The sequence below is a fragment of the Lactuca serriola genome, chromosome 5 (genome assembly GCF_051521515.1).
Source record: "Lactuca serriola cultivar US96UC23 chromosome 5, Lser_US96UC23_V15, whole genome shotgun sequence".
NCBI lineage: Eukaryota > Viridiplantae > Streptophyta > Magnoliopsida > Asterales > Asteraceae > Lactuca > Lactuca serriola.
Genome location: NC_136412.1, coordinates 13601512 through 13618784, shown reverse-complemented (window position 1 = coordinate 13618784; position 17273 = coordinate 13601512). Strand labels below are relative to the sequence as shown.

General features: G+C 34.8%; 1 protein-coding gene across 1 annotated transcript; it reads right to left on the bottom strand.

Moving 5' to 3' along the window:
- Window positions 1-1299: 1299 nt before the first annotated feature.
- LOC145049341 (zinc finger BED domain-containing protein RICESLEEPER 2-like) lies at window positions 1300-2277 on the bottom strand. Its single transcript, XM_078997760.1, has 3 exons — window positions 1988-2277; window positions 1432-1902; window positions 1300-1351 (listed from the first exon to the last, which is right to left on the bottom strand). The coding sequence occupies exons 1-3, from the start codon at window positions 2275-2277 to the stop codon at window positions 1300-1302; spliced, it is 813 nt and encodes a 270-aa protein (XP_078853886.1).
- Window positions 2278-17273: the final 14996 nt, after the last annotated feature.

Below are 17273 nucleotides of genomic sequence, written 5' to 3'. Positions count from 1 at the left end.
GTAAGTAGGATATTATGTATATGATTAATGAATTAAATCGAACCATTAACAATTCTTATAGAATGATGGACTTTACATTTAAAATAATTTGTTAGAATGGCACTACGTATGTGATTGTGAGTATATCCATGGATAGTGGATTATGTCTCAAGAGTCTCAAATTGATATGTATGGTATTATGGTAGAATTCGACTTTGTAAATAGGATTAGGGGTGTACACGAGCCAAGCCGAGTCTGAGCCTAACCTCGGCTCGGTTAAATTTTTCAAGGCTCGAGCTCGAGCTCGGCTCGTTTTGAACTTAATATTCAAAGATCAAGATTGACTCGTTAGGATTTAACAGGCTCGAGCTCGGCTCGGGATCAACTCGTTTAGCACACGAGCCTAAACGAGCCTAAGCTCGGCTCGAGCTTGGCTTTCTAATTGGTGCTAGCAAGCTCATTTAAGCTTCTTGAGCTCATTGAAAAGCTCGTTTATTATACATTCTAGCAAAAAAAAAAACTAAATAAACTTATAGATTTAACCAAGCACACAGTACAAAATAAGTAAAATAACTCCATATTACAAAAAAATACTTAAACTTCAAATTAATAACTACTAAGTGACTAGATACTGGAAAATAAAACTTAAAGAACAAGATCAAGTCTTTCAAAAACATAATTCTTTCTTGATGCAACTGATGTAACTTCACTCCACATTAAGACATCTGTAAAGTGCAAAAAATTCATTTCAACTCAACATTTTCAGAATTTATTGAAAAAAGGAGATAACATGTTTAGAGAAAATAATCCCAACCTTTATACAAAAAGCATCACGTGCCACAATCCACAGTTTCTACAATCTTATCCCCTTGCCCTTAGTAAGAAGCATAAATTCCAGGTTAAATTTCAGAAAATTCCAAATCTTTACAAAAAAAAAAGTTCAGATTAATAGTAAAGAAAGTCAAATTTGTACTGTATCCGGTGCCAATGAAGCTCGATAGGGATCAATAACTCTACCCCCAACACTAAAAGTTGCCTCAGATGCAACAGTAGAAATTGGAATTGCAAGTACATCTCTAGCCATCATGGACAAAACACGATACTTTAACTTGTGCATATTCCACCACTGCAATGCATTAAATTGGAATTGCAAGTACATCTCTAGCCATTATTCTCGAACAACACACCTTTATCCAAAGTTTGCTTCACTTTGAACACTTCGATAAGATATAAATTAGCAGTCGGGTAGTCACTGTCTGAGATGATGTTTGTACACACCTTAAAAACTTTCAAAAGGTCACATACACTTTCCACATTTGCCTAATCTTCCTTGCTTAGCAAATGACTGAAATGAGGTTCATACTCTGCATATCTGAAAAAGCACAAAGTATTAATGAATATGGACAAGTATTTAGAAGAAAATATTAAAAATTATAATCACGTAATGTATACCTTGGAAAAGCATCCTTAAACTTTAAGGCAAAAGACAGCATATCATAGGTTGAATTCCATCGTGTTGGCACATCAAGAAATAATTTTTGATCACGTATTTGTAGCTGATGCGTAACATTTGAAAATGTTTGACGTCTACCCTCTGAATGATTAATATACTTTATACCCTCACGAACGTCCTCGATAATACACTCAATTTTTGTAAGACCATCTTTCACAAGAAGATTCAATATGTGTGCACAACACCTTATATGAAACAATTTACCACCACAAGAAAGTTTTCTTACCCTCGAAAAAATTTCTTTCAATCTTTTTACCGCTCTGTCAATATAAGTTGCATTGTCTGCTGATATGGTGAATATTTTATCTTCAATTTCCCACTCTTTCAAACATTTGTAAATACATTCAGCAATATCAATACCGGTACGAGGAGGAGGAACATGCATAAAACTCAATACGCGTTTCTGTAATCTGTAAGAAAAGGTTGAGATACAAAATTAAAAATGAGAGATTAAAAATGCAAAAGTAAATATTAAATTTGATAAAGCCGTTAAACCTCCAATTCTGATCAATGAAGTGTCCAGTAATAACCATATACTCAATTTTTTGATGCGAGGACTTCCAACAATCAGTTGTTAAACATATTTTCGAGGCAGCTTTTGTAAGGGCTTTCAACTTCTTCTTCTCGTGCTCATATACCTTAAAACAATCTGATGTAGCTGTAACTCTGCATACTTTTTCAAACAATGGATTGGCCATCTTCATCATCTTCACATACATGTCATCTTCCATGATTTTAAAAGGTTGCTCAGTACACAGTAACCAATTAGCTATGGCTTCCCTCATCTTGTTAGCATCATATTTTGCATTTGGACCGATTAATATTTGAGGCTTACCAAATTTTGAATCCACATTAGCGTCACTTGGCGGAAAATTTAACAATTTTTGGTTTTTTTCGTGTTCTTTATGAGGTAAGCAGCTTCTTAGGTGTCTAGCCATTGTGGATGTTGGACCTGATCCAACCTTAGATAATCTTGTTTTACAGTGCTTACATTCAGGTTTTTGCGACCATCTTTGAGGGTAACCACAACAAAATCATTCCATACTTCTGATGTTTTCTGCAGCTTCCGTTTCAACTGCACTTCATCTTCACCGGTTTCTGGATGTTCTTGTCTCACATTTGCATTTTGAGTGGATGTATTTACATTGGGAGTGGTTGTCTGGCCCTCACCATCAACATGGGCACCGGTTTCACCCACCCCTTGCATTGGACTTGATGGATTTGAAATCACACCATCATCCATAACATCTGTCAAAAACAAAACCGATTAAGCAAAAAAAATGAACAACTTAAAAGTTATGGGAGTTTGGCAACGTTTGTGTAAAATGGAAATCAAAATTAAGTGACCCGCAATCTTTGTGTTAATTGTTAAATGGAATCAGATAGTGTAATTTCATTAATATGGTCACTTTTTGATCAACTAAAGATTATACCGTCAAGAGTAAACAAGAGAAGCACAACATACTTGGATACTGATTTGCAACAAAATGTGGAAGTTTGACTAGAAATATTAGATAATATATGTTTATAACTAATCAAATAGTATAGTTACTGTTTGGGAATCGAGAAATTTGAGATGATAAAACAACATGAAATCAACTAATTGAAAAATCATACCTCGAGAATGGATACTAGAGTGGTGGAGTGGCGTAGTCTGGAGATGATCGTCGTTGTCGGTAACGACTACAGACCAAGCTTCAACAGATGCTATTGAAAAATGGAACCGAGAGGCGGGAAGTCAGGAACCCTAACCCTTTTGCGTGAAAATGAGAGTGAAAATTGAAAACTGAGAAATCGAAAGCGTAACTCTTAAGTCTAAAGATCTGTCCTACTATCTTTTAGATGTGTATGATCCCGATAATAGAAGACTTGTCCTACAAAACTCTGTTATTGAGATCACAGAACAGACAATGCATGATATGATGGGGTTGCCAATTGGTGGAGAAGACATCAATGAGTTGCCACTGTGTGATAAGGGAAATCAAATTCTGGAAGAATGGAAAGTACAATATACTAGTGATAAGTGCAATGGTGAGGAGTATTTAAGAAGGATTTAGGCTACCACTACTAGAAAAACAACCTTTTACGACGCTCATTGCGCGTCATAAAACGCTCAGACGATGCGCAAATGCGCGTCAAGGAGGGCACTGTCATAACGAGAGACGACGCGCTTTTGCGCGTCCTCTATAGAGGACGCGCATTTACGACACACATTTATGACATGCAATGCGTATCATTAAAACACTTGTCAAGAGAGGCCATGTCATAAACGAAGATGACACACATTTTTGCGTATCGTAAATTTAAATGTTTAAAAAAAAATATTTATATATTTATTAATTTTTCATAATAGAAATAAAATACCATATACAAAAATACAATCCATTGCATAATATAAAATAAAATTTCATACTCAAAAAATAAAATAAATTGCACAAATTATAATATGTCACACAAAGAATCATTCAAATGTTAAACAAAAATAATACATTGCTAACATGGGTTATACATTCCTATAAAACTAACAAATAATTATCCAACTTTGTTTCTTACTGGAATATGTGTGTAGTTGTCTCCTTCATCAGCCTCCATGTCCAAAGTCGGATCTACCTTCCTAATCTGTATGTATAACAAAGACATATGTGTTAAACTTATTGCCATTAACATCTGATCGTATGGACTCGAGTGTTAAACTTGTTACCATTAACATCTTATTCATATGGTACACAAAAAGCCATGTGTTCTTCACCTCTAATTCAACAAGATTGTTACCTGCATAAATGAAAACAAACAGGAACATTAACAACCCAATTATGAACAATTTCACAGGATGCCATAAATGATGATCATTAATAAGTCCTTTCAAGGATAATTTGGTCCGGATAGAAGATTAAACTAAATACAAATCATAAAGATTCTAAAAAACAGTCGATTGCATTGGAATTGATGGCTTACTAGAAGAATAAGATAGAAATGAAATAATAAGAGTTATAAATAACCATTATGCATGAGGTACAGAGGGAATCTTTATTTGTTCAGTCTATTTCTTGAAAGATCTTAAGTAGTTCAGCCAAAATAGCAAGAAAATCACAAAAATTAGCTGGTAGACTCGCTGACTCGTCGAGTCAGCACTAGACTAGTTGAGTACCCAGTGGACCCGGCGAGTTCAGTCATGGACTCGGCGAGTCCAACCCCAAAAGTCAAAAAAATTTGTTTTTCAGTCAATATTCGATCAAATATGCATCAAATTCATCAACAAACAGCCCTAGTCTCTGATACCACTGATGGGTTTTGAGCATTACATCATTCCTATGGTGTACATGCAAACCCTAATGCTTTGGATCTAGTTTGTCTAATGAACATGCAATTGAATATCTAAAGCTATAAACCGTAGATCTATTATGTTATAAACTGAATTAGGGTTTAGAGAATACCTTTGATTGCTATGTAGCAATAACAATCTATTCCTTGGCATCAGAAAGCTTAGTGCCTCAAGTGTTGCACCTCTAATGGAGTCACAAACACCAAGAGCAACAAAGATGAAGAAGAGAAGAGGAGAGGCACCCAAAAACGTCTAGAAACCCTAAGGAATCAGTTAGCCCCGTTTTTGGGGCCTTAGGGCTCCTTTATATACTTGTGTGGGCTGCTAGGGTTTTAGTCTAAACCCTAATGGACAACTCAAACTCTAAGCAACCCATGGAACCTTTCTGGAATAAGGCCATGGACGAAAATTTGATGGGCTGCCATCATAATTTCATTCACCCCTTGTTCCTTTAGCATTCCTTAGCCCAATAACTCAATTATCCAATAGTTGCAATCCAGTCCCCTATATTTAATTAATGTCTTTTAGCCACAAAATTAATTCTTAATTAATTATTGACTAATATTAATTAAACAATATGATTTCTCATTTAATATATTATTCTCATAATATATTAATAAATTATAATTAATCCTCTCTCTCTCCATAACTCATCCTACAAGTTGCTATGGTGAAGGCAACCCAAAAGGACCATGCTCATAATCGGGTCAAGTACATCCCAGAATAGTTATGGACTTAAACAGTAATCCAACACTTCCAACCATCCATTCATAAGTCTTTAGCCTTTAGAAGTTGTCACGAGACTAGGGTTTGCTCTTGAGGCATTGTAAGCCATGCAAATGCATAAATTTTGGAACTTTATCATTAAGGAAATTTATTAGGCCCGCATCTAAGAATTAGTCGTGGTGTCTTTGTGTATTAAGCACTTAATGGAAGGATTGAGCATTAACGCTCTACGCATTACGTAAATAAGGCTATGCAGCGTGTAGCCTCCGTTTCGTTCGTTTTTATCACCTTATGCTCTATGCGGGGAGTAGAGCAACTTATACGCATGACGTATGTCATTAGAAAGTTAGGTCTTTTAGGGTATTTTGAGTAGTGGATTGAGACTTGATCCTTTTTTGATGTATGCGTGACCTGTAGAGTCGTTATTTGGAGTAGTGATCAGTTCAGCTTTCTTTTGGGCTTAGAGGTGAGTTTTCCTCACTGTACTCATGGGTCGAAGACACCAATTTCGGCACACTAGATTGTGTTATGTATCCTTGTGTATAGGATGTTGCTATGTTATAAAGATCTGTTAGCTTGGTAGATCTGTAAGATTTCCTGTGCTAGTTGGTTATTTGTTTATGTGTATATGTCGACATATTGTGGTATGTTGAAGGCCAAGATACTCGGGCAGTCTAGTTGATATTGTAGGCAAAAAGGGGCGATCCAGAAATACTGTAGGCCCAAGGGAGCGGTCCAACTTATTATGTAGGCTCGGGAGCGGTCCGTTTTTTAGTTGAAGGCTCGAAGACAGTCTGGCCTTGTGTTGTGGGCCTTGTTTGTGTGCATTGTATGTATTTTGCTTTGTGGGGTATTTTGGGGGAATTAATAAATTTTGGCTTACAGTTGTTGATTTCATGGTTTCAGATACATTGGATGACCGGGGCAAGGCGAATGCGAGATTGTACATATCATCATGAATTTATGTTAAGAGATGTTTTTGGATACTCTGATTTTTATGACTATGTTTAGAGACAATGTTTTGTATGGCGTATGGTTTATGAATGATTTTTGGGACGTTACAAATACTATTTTGCGTTTGATGTATACTTTTTTTTTTCGAAACTGTTTTGACTAAAAAAACTTATGTAATATCTGATATGGTGTCAAAACAAGTTAAAAAAACATCATTGCTGAAAATAACAATTTTAATTGCAACATAGTTTCATATATGTTGCAAATTCAAAAAACAGCTTCATATATGTCAACGTACTTGAAAGTAAAATGTTATTTTTTGCAGTTACCCCAATCATGAAAAAAAGCAAAATTCTATCATTATGTTGTCAATTATACTATATTTTTTCATTTTTTTGTATTTTCTTATTAAAACTGAAATAAGCACAAAAACTCGATAACTATGATTTTTATGCTATTTCATCCAGAAAGATTTCTAATTTATAGATACTTTTTAATTGTTGGGGTAAAAATATTCGATTTTAGCATCCCATGTTCATAAAAGAGAACCATATATACATTTATTAATCTTGAAGCCTAATGAAATTCATCAAAATTGATACAAAATGATAATTTTGACTATAGAAGTCAACATTTACCATCAATTTCAAAATCGATTTCAAAACTAAAGTTTGATTTCCATTGAGATTTTTAACAGGATACAAAAATTAGTAGTTGAACCAGAACAAGTTACACACTTTTTGCCCAAATTTTGACAACCAATAAATTTAATAGGGACGTCAATTGACAAAGAAGGTTGAATTGAAATGCACGCTTCATGGGGGCAAATACATACGAGAAAAACATTTAAAGACAATCTACAATTTCTGAAAATCGTTATTTGATTCTTGCAAGGGATATTGAAAATTTTGAAAAATCTATAAGTATCTCTATTAACTGAAAACCATCGATCCAAAAAACCTAAATACATTTTTGTTAGATTACTTTATGTTCGAAAAATTCTTTCCCTTGTCAAATCAAGTCGTTAGATTACTTTATTTTCAAAAAATTCTCTCCGTTGTCTAGTCGAGTCCATTTCTTGACACTTTTATTTGTCTGGCAGCCTCTTGGTAAGTCATTGACTCCACGACCATCCGTCGTCGCTACCGTCTTCTTCATCGGTTGTAGTGTTTTGTATGTCAAGGCTCAACTTCTTCGTTGCTCTTGAACATCACAACTTAATTATCAGATATATTGTCTGTATTTTCACACTTCACAATCCCGTCTACCGATTCAATTTACTATATGTGTTCTTCAATATAGGGTGTTTTTCACTATTTTGTGCGTACCGTACCCGATAAAAGAAAATGATGTAAAAACTTCCCATATATATATATATATATATATATATATATATATATATATATATATATATATATATATATATATATATATATATATATATTAGGTATTAGCTTTACAGAAAAAAATTATTTATAAACTTCTTTACCAAAATATATATATATATATATATATATATATATATATATATATATATATATATATATATCAATCAGTATTATATATAAATATTTTCTTTTCATAATAAACTTTCTAACCATTTAATATTATGATTAAGTAAAGTGATTTTTTATTTAAATATTTTATTTTCAACTATCATTCTTATTATAACCTAGTATTTAAAACATGCAGCTTGTGTTGAAATAATATTGAAAATGGCCTTATAATAGTTGATTATGATGCATCTCCTTCGGCGAATAAGGCCATGATCCAGTCTCCTAGCTGGCTGAAAAGTCATATGTTCACTTTTTAATCATTTAAGCCAAAAGATAATATTGCGAAGGTTTACACCTCCCTATTTGCTTTTGTTTAACTGTCTATATGAAACATGTTTCCAAATATAACGCTCACATTTTCCGAATTTTCACTATTGTAGTTTTTGATTTGGTTTGACAATGGTTTTTTCATACCTTAGCTAGGTTAGCTACTTAGCTAGCTAAACATTATTCTATTTTTGACAATGAAATTTCCTTTTAATTAATTATAAAAGTTTTTTACCCGGACTTAAAATACATTTAAATCGGCCATGTATTATTGTATATTATTATACAAATATAACTTTGCAAATGTTGATAAAAATTGAAGGATAATCATAAAAATGACCGAAATTTACACATCTATGGCCATTTTTTTATTCTACAAAAGTTTTTCATTTTTTCCGATATAGGGCATCTTAGACCGCAATTTTTTTGATTTAGACTAAGCTTTTTGTCAAATAAAAAGTATATATCCACAATCGGATGACCAAATCGGAAACTTGAAGAAAACATTTCGTGTTTTTTTTTTTTAATTAAAATGCAACAAAAAGTTTAACGAAAATCGTTGAAAAATAAAAGATTACAAGCAATCAATATATAATGCACATTTGGGATTTAAGAGACAAAACATTTAAAAAACGTTGGGTTTAAAGTAGACATCATATGTTTTAAAATTGGAGATGATATATTTTGTAATTTATGGTTATTTTGGTATTGATATATTTTGTAGTTTATGGTTATTTCGGTATGAAGTTAAAATTGGATCATTTCCTATAATCCTCATGACCAGGACTACATGGTTAAGTATGTGAATAATTTGTATTTCCCATAATTAGGCGTTAGGCCATTAGCACATTCATAAAATGAAAATTAAACCACAAAAATTTAGCACAAGGTGGCATGATCCGAATGTTGTTGGGTATTCCCCCAAAGTCCAATTGAAGTCCCAGCTGTTGACATGAAATGATCAGTGGATGCGCATTCACCTTCAGCTGAATAGTAGCAACAAGACCAACTGATCTTATGCCCACAACCTGATGATGCATTCCCAAGTTCTTGGTTAACGACCCCATCAAATAGTTCCCACTTCTCTCGACCTTATTCAGGTATTCCTGTTGGGATACCATGTTAAGCAACTTCGAGGCATCCAGACAACGTGGTGTGGGCATGAATTGTTTATCCGGATGATAAAAATGAATGTAGTCATCAAGTAAGTCGTTGACAACAATGGCGCCAATCCCAATGTCGTCTCCAAAGCCAATGAGCATAGCATCCGGTTCAACACCTAATGTTGTATGTGCCCATAGAGATCCGCTACGCCCTAACCCACATTGAACCTGGATTATTAAAGTATATATCATCAGTTCTTTTTTTTTTTTTTTTTTTTTATATGCTTATATAGTTTAATAGAAAAAGAAATATACCTCATCCATCACAAGAAGTGTCTTGGAATTGTTACAAAAACTCCTCAAATCGATCAAGTCTTTTTGTTGAAACCTATATATGCCACACAGTCCCTGTAAGGGTTATAGGAACACTATCTGAAACTCTCCTTCATCAACTCGGTTAATTAACTCCTCAATTTGAATTGGGGGTGGACTTGAGTTAGGGATGTTGATCGACAAGGACAAATACGTTGCAAACGGCTGTGGGGGTGAAGGCAACCTGAGTAACCTTGAGCAAGCTCCAGTAAACATCATTGCTTCATCCGACAAAGGGGAGTTGTACACAATCCCCCTCTTGCAAACGATGCACTTGAGATCATATCCTTAAAGAGATCCTGCAATCAATTTCATTAATGTTAGTATTCAACTAGTATATACAAACTTCACGAATTAATCAAAAAACTTATGACCAAGATAGCTAGCATAATTATATAAAAGCTCACCTGGCTTTCCGATATAGGATCGGAAGAAATGAAGGATTGCTTCAAACGAGGAAATCCTCCGGAGTATGTGAAATCGAGTCCTGCCTTTGCTTTGCCCTGAAATTTTTTTGGTAGGAGCCATAGATATAAGAAAAGAAACTTTTGAATGTTTCGTGCACTTCACACTCATTTATACATGAAAAAAGAGGGTTTAAGCCTTAAATATCAGTAGTTTTGAAAGGATCGAAGCACTTCCCACAGATTTATAAATGATAAAGAAGATGAGAAGAAGCAATCAAATTATCTAGGGTCTAGACGATAAAAAAACCAGCACATTGGAACTATATAAACAAAATAGATCGATATCATTAACAGAGGCTCTGTTTTTCCATATTTTGATTAAGAAGTTTTTATGGAATCGAAGCACTTTTGTAATTGATGGAGTAATAGACATTAAACAATAAGATCAGTAATTTTGAAAAGATCGATAAATGATAAGAAAAGGCAATCAAATTCCCCTAGGGTCTATGACCATTAAAGAAAACAGCTCGATATCATTACTACAGGTCTACGACGATAAAAATAAACAACATTGGAATTATACAAACAAAAGAGCTCGATATCATTACTCCAGGCTCTCTGTTTTCCACATTTTTATATTCCTATGTATTGAATACTTACTATGAACTAAATACTTACCATTAACACACGGAATTTGTTCTTTGTTTCCCCCATTTTCCTGGTGTTGTTCTTCACTGCAAGTCGAGCAAAGTTACCGTCGTTGAAGAAGATCGGATTCATGTTAGCTGAATGCTATCGCTAGGGTTTACCTCTTGAAACAATTCAAATGATGTAAAATCACCTTGCAGCAGGCTGTTTGTCTTATATTGGTTTGTTAGAATAGTGGTGGTGATCGTGGTGGTGCGTCCATTACTGTTGTGTCGAGTGTAATAATACAGTACGAACAATCTCATACGTATACAAAAAAATGTTTTAACGATTTGCTTTTTTCATAAAAATAAAAGTTTCTTACAACCCATCATAAAATTAAGTAAAATCAATATTTCTATGGCTTCTTGTTAATATCTAATCTTAATATCTAATTTGACTAATCTTGAAAAAAAAAAGTACAAAACGAAACTTTTGAAGAGTTTTTATATATATATTTTTTTCCAAAACTGAGAACTTATCAACCCCATACCAACAATATTAAAATCTATAGTACCCATAATCTCTATACTATATTTCTAAATCTTTTTTATATTTAATCTTGAAAAAGAAAAATACAAAAAACATCAAAATTGAGATTTCGTCGACCCCTTCATAAAAATATATTTCTCATAATTTCTTGTTTAGTCTTCAAAGAAGCAATAAGAACAAAATCAAACAAATTGAATTATGTGATACCGATAATGAAATAGATTAAATTATAAATTACGAAAAATAAATTTATTCAAATATAAAAATCACTTTATAGAATTAACTTATTTTAAACTAGCCATAAGAAAAGTTATGCAACACAAAATTCAATATAAATAGTTATGCTATCTAAAGTAACTGAATAGAACATTACCCATTATAAGTTATAGAAACCTATACTCTGATAAAATATTTCATTATTTCTCCGCGTATGTTGTCTATAACCCAATAAAAAATAATAATAAATAAAAACAATCATACCCATTTAAAGATTATTACAAATACACAATATCATTATTCCTTTGCACTTTTTTATGAAGAAAATGATAAAAGAAATTATAAAGCAAGGAGAAAATAAAAACTCATATGAAACTTGATTTTCAATTTGAGTATCGCCCGATAAATTAATCTTTAGGGTAACCAGATCTAAACTGTCTTTTATAATAAATGTAGTTTCCTAGGTTAAAACTAAATTCTAGTTCCTCCATCGGAGAACATGATAACCGAGACAATCTCTGGTACCGGCTCGGTTTCCCCATAAAACAAGCAAGAAATCTACCTCGGATCAATCGAATGATTTCTCAAAAACTGAAACCATATTGAGTAAAACACTCCATCAAACGTCTAAGCGAACGATTCTCCATGGCTTATTGTAATCTTGATCCACAAAAGTACATGTACACACTTCGTTCTTGGTGTCTCATAGTGTATGTGTGGTATGTGTGATTACTAACTCTTTATCGGAGAGTGTTGGTTCCGTATCGGGGTGGCGTGCGTCCGGTGTTGATGGAAGAGACGCACAAATCGAGACTCTCCATTCATCCCGGAGCAACGAAGATGTATTGGGATCTTCATTTTGATTATTGGTGGCTTTGCATGAAGCGAGATCTTGCATGGTATGTGGAGCGGTGCTTGACTTGCAGGAAAGTCAAGGTCGAGCATCAACGACCTCACGCAAAAATGTAGTCGTTGGATATTCTCATTTGGAAATGGGAGGAGATTACCATGGTCTTCATTATTAAATTGCCCCGAATTGCGCGCGGAGTGGATTCACTTTGGGTCATCGTGGATCGATTGACCTAAAGTGCACATTTTATCTCGATCCAATATATCTATACAGAGAAGTTGGTGGAGGTATACATCAGGGAGGTTGTGGCACGACATGGGGTGCCAGTTTCCGTGGTTTCAGATAGGGATGTCAGGTTTACTACCAAATTTTGGAAGAGGATCCATGACGAGTTGGGTACTCATTTGCATTTTAGCACGACCTTCCATCCGCAGATTGACGGTCAGATCGAGCGGACCATTCAGACTCTAGAGGATATGTTACGGGCATGTGTTTTGGACTTTAGTGGGAGTTGGGATACGTATCTTCCATTAGCAGAATTTTCGCATAATAACAGTTATCACGTCAGCATTCATCGGTGTAACGACCGAAAATTATGAGGTAAAATTTTCATTTTAATTCAACCAAAACATTAATTATATTTTTTTATCTAAATATTCAAAAGTACTTTATAAGAAAATAGTTATCAGAGTACAAACCCAAAATCATCATAATGCGGAAACATGGGTGGATGCGCTGCGATCAAACCGGGCCCTCCCCTTTTGAACCGGAAGTACCTGAAACCATGACAATAAAAACCATAAGCACAGAGATTAGTGAGTTCCCCAAATTACCACATATTATACATATCAAACATACATTGGGACCTCACCCATTATCGGGCCACACTCGACATCGAGGCCCGCTCGATACACATACAAGCAAATAGACATAACAACATAAACCACATGTTATAATCACTATGGTAATAACATGTCGGGTAGTCATAGGTCCCCCGCCCGACATCTGGACTTGCCCGATAAGTACATATACACATAACACATGCAATAATATCAAGATATATATATATCATATAAGACGGTCATCGGGTCCCCGCCCAACGTCAGGCCTTGCCTGGTATGCATAAAAACACATACCGATAACTATCATACAATATACTTATCAAGCCCCACCTGGCATCGGGCCTTGCCCGACATGCATACCATCACATAACACATGTAAGAGTCACGCAGACATCTAGCATCCTAACATACAAACCATGGGAAGACATTGGTGCCTTCAACCTGCTAAACCCAGTGAGGAAACTCACCTCGATCCGCTGATAATCAAATGACTGCTCGGGCCGCTGGACCGAATAACCTCGCACCAACTAACAATAAATATAAAACTTAATCGATAATTATCCCGAAAGCCAAAACCCGAGGCCCAATCCATAAACTAACTTCTTAAAGTGTAAAAGACCATTTTACCCTTTTCTTACTTGTCCCAAAACCAAGGCCCAACCCAAAATGCACAAAAACGCCCAAAACCCAAAATGGCAATCCAAAGCCCAATATGGCGCAACTTCCTAATTGGGCCCAAAACCTATCATGGGACAGAAACCAAGAAAGCCCACAGACTAACCATGACCCAAAGCCAGAAGCCCAATGGCCTAACAAGGCCCAAACCTCAAAATTTCCAAAATAACAAGCTGGGGAGTACACCCCGCGTACTCAACCTCGAAGCATAGAGTACAAATGGCTGATGTAAAAAACCTTCATTACGCTCAGCGTAGTTCCGAAGTATGCCCAACGTACTCATCAGGGACCAAAAATCCATATTAAGCTCTTAATGGTTAAGATAATGACTTCCAAACTAAGATATGACCCTAATGAGATGTCTTAACATGTAAAGTTGACAACTTTACTCCTTTGCATAGCTTAATCGAACTAAATCCTTAATAACATCCATAATAAACATCCAAACTCATGCCAGTCCAAAATAACTCATCAAGATGACATTTTTATGAACAAAGGACATCCCAAAGGCCAAGATCCAACATTCTACGCTCTTAGAGTAGCTCATACTCTCAAGGATGACTCTAAGAACCAAAATGAACCCAAAATACTCCTTAAACTAGATCTAACACCTAAATTCATCAATATAGAAACTTTATACCTCCAAAATGTAGACCAAGATGCAACAAGCCTGGATCTGAAAGCTTCAAGCAATCCCATATTTCTCCAAGAAGTTCCTTCTTCTTCTATGAACACCAAAAAGCATGAAATACCACTAAAAGCTCAAAAACCACTCAAATGGGGGCTAGGGTTTCGTTTATAGTGTTTAGACAGATGAAGGCTAAAGATAATAGGGTTACGTGGTGAGTTAAGGAGCTTAAACAGGTTCCAAGACCCTAAATTAAGGTTTAGGTCTGACTGGATTACGCTGAGCGTACTCCCTTAAGGCTACGTGATCTATTTGCCTAATACGCCCAACGTACACCAAAGTACGCCCCACGTACTAGAATTAGCTCCAATACGCCATGCGTACACTGTCACACCCCTAAACCAAGACGAAGAAAACATTCGGGGGTGGAAAACGTCATGTACATTATCATAACAATTGCATCATAGTAATCAAAGTAAGCACAACCATTGCATTGAATATATATATATATATATATATATATATATATATATATATATATATATATATATATATATAAGGTATTTACATCTGTTTGATACATAGTTTGTATACAAAAAAAGTATAAAAGATGTGACTCTATATGCTCCGTCTTCTCAAAAGCCTGCGAGTATACCTGTCTATTGATTCCCTGAGAACACAAACGATTTTGAAAGTGTACCAACATTTAAGTTGGCGAGTTCATAAGAATGTTTTTGTAATGAAAACATGTCATTGAATCTTAAAAAAAATGTTTGTATGCTTCTCAAGAAAATCCAATATTTTCTTTAGTAGTGTAGGGTGGTCTTAAACCCTAAGACCAAAAACATATGTTCGTTACTGTATTCTATAGTAGTATATGAAAATGTTAGTTTGTATGCCTGGTTACCATCGGCTGTACCGTATAGTGTTGTTTTGTACGAAAACCTTTGTATGAAAACCCTGGCTACCACTAGTATGCATAGTATGTTCAGTATGAAAAACCCTGGCTACCACCAGTATGTATGGTATGTTCTATTAATTAAAATAAAACTAATGAAGAATGAAATCCCATAAAAATTGGTTAGTTATATTGTCGTGAGTTTGATATAACCATGCTTGATATGACCTAGTGTCCTCTACGAAGTTCTTCAGGCGTCAGAACAGTATGATATTTTTCACCCCAGGCATGCCTGCCTAACTGTAGCTAGCAGTTTTGGTGTGGGATTGTCAGTCCTGTATTACCTACTTTACGTATAGTGTAGTAGTGTTCTTTTGTACTTGAAACTGTATTTATACTTGTAGAGTAAAAATAATTATACTTAAATAATTATCTAATATTGTACTCTTGTGTTCAGGAAATAGTATTGTATGCCATAGACTATATCTATCATAGTTTATATGTTTGTTAATGTATAAGCTTTGGGATGGATAAAAACCGTGTGTTGAATCCCAAACTATACCTATTATTGTTTGCATGTATGTTATGTATTCAATTCACGTATTGTATTGAAAACTTTGCAATTATGATTGTGTGTTGAAAACTTCCCTTATGCTCAGCATGTTACAAAAGGGATAAAATATCTAAATGTTTTATAAAATGTAGTGATCTCCTCGTTATATCAATTACATAAGTTTTTTATTCTGTTGAGATTGTTTATATAAGAACATAAAATTTCTTTGTGTTTTTTCATGTATTCCTCCCTGAAAATGTTAAAAACAGTAAAAAGAGTAGGGGTATGAACTCATAGTTGATTATGTGCACGTGCTCGACAATAAAACCGGAAAGATGACCCTCTAGTTGGACTACACGGAATTATCGTTATCCTAATGATAATTTAACATATAATTGTATTTTAATTAGCAAAAACATTAATTAAAGTGTTAGAAAACACTTGCTTTTGGGTTAGGAATGTTACTGAGACTTGTTGAAGTGGAAAAAGAGGGTTTTCAACCAAGGTTCTCGGCTCGAGGCTGTTTGCGGCCGTGAACTAGGTTTGCGGTTGTGAACTGAGTTTGCAGTCTTTGAAAATATGAAGGCTATTATTGGTGTTCTTGGTGAAAATATGAAGATTTGAAGATTTGTTCTTGAGGATATGAATGTTCCTGGGAGGTTCTTGGGAGCAACTTGAGAGAGTTTTCGAGTGAAAAAGATGAGAAATGAAGAATCTCTCTGGGAAAAACCTTTATACCTGTTGGGTTTACGGCCGAAAACGGGTTCTCGGCTATAAACGGGTTTACGACCCAGGGGTTTACAACTGTAAACGCATGGCTGGACGACTTTGCTGATTTTCTAGGAAAATCTTGATTTTTCGAGTGTTTTTGGTTCTGAAAGCTTATATAACCTCTAATTATATATTTTAGATTATTTTCTAACCCACAAGAATTTAACGGAACCAATAAAATTCGAAATTTTATTTAACAGAATTGACTTTTGTTGACTAGAAAGTATCGGGTTGTCACATCATCCCCCTGTTAGAGGGAATTTCGTACCGCAATTCTTTCTAAAAAGAATACAATTACGGACTAGGGAAAGAGACGCAGATACTTCTGTTGCATCTGGTCTTATCACTCCCTAGTGAATTCAGGTCCCCGCTTGGCATTCCAACGAACCTTCACTATCAGGATGCGACTTTGCTTCGTTTGCTTGACTTCCCGATCCATGATTTCAACTGGTTCTTCCACGA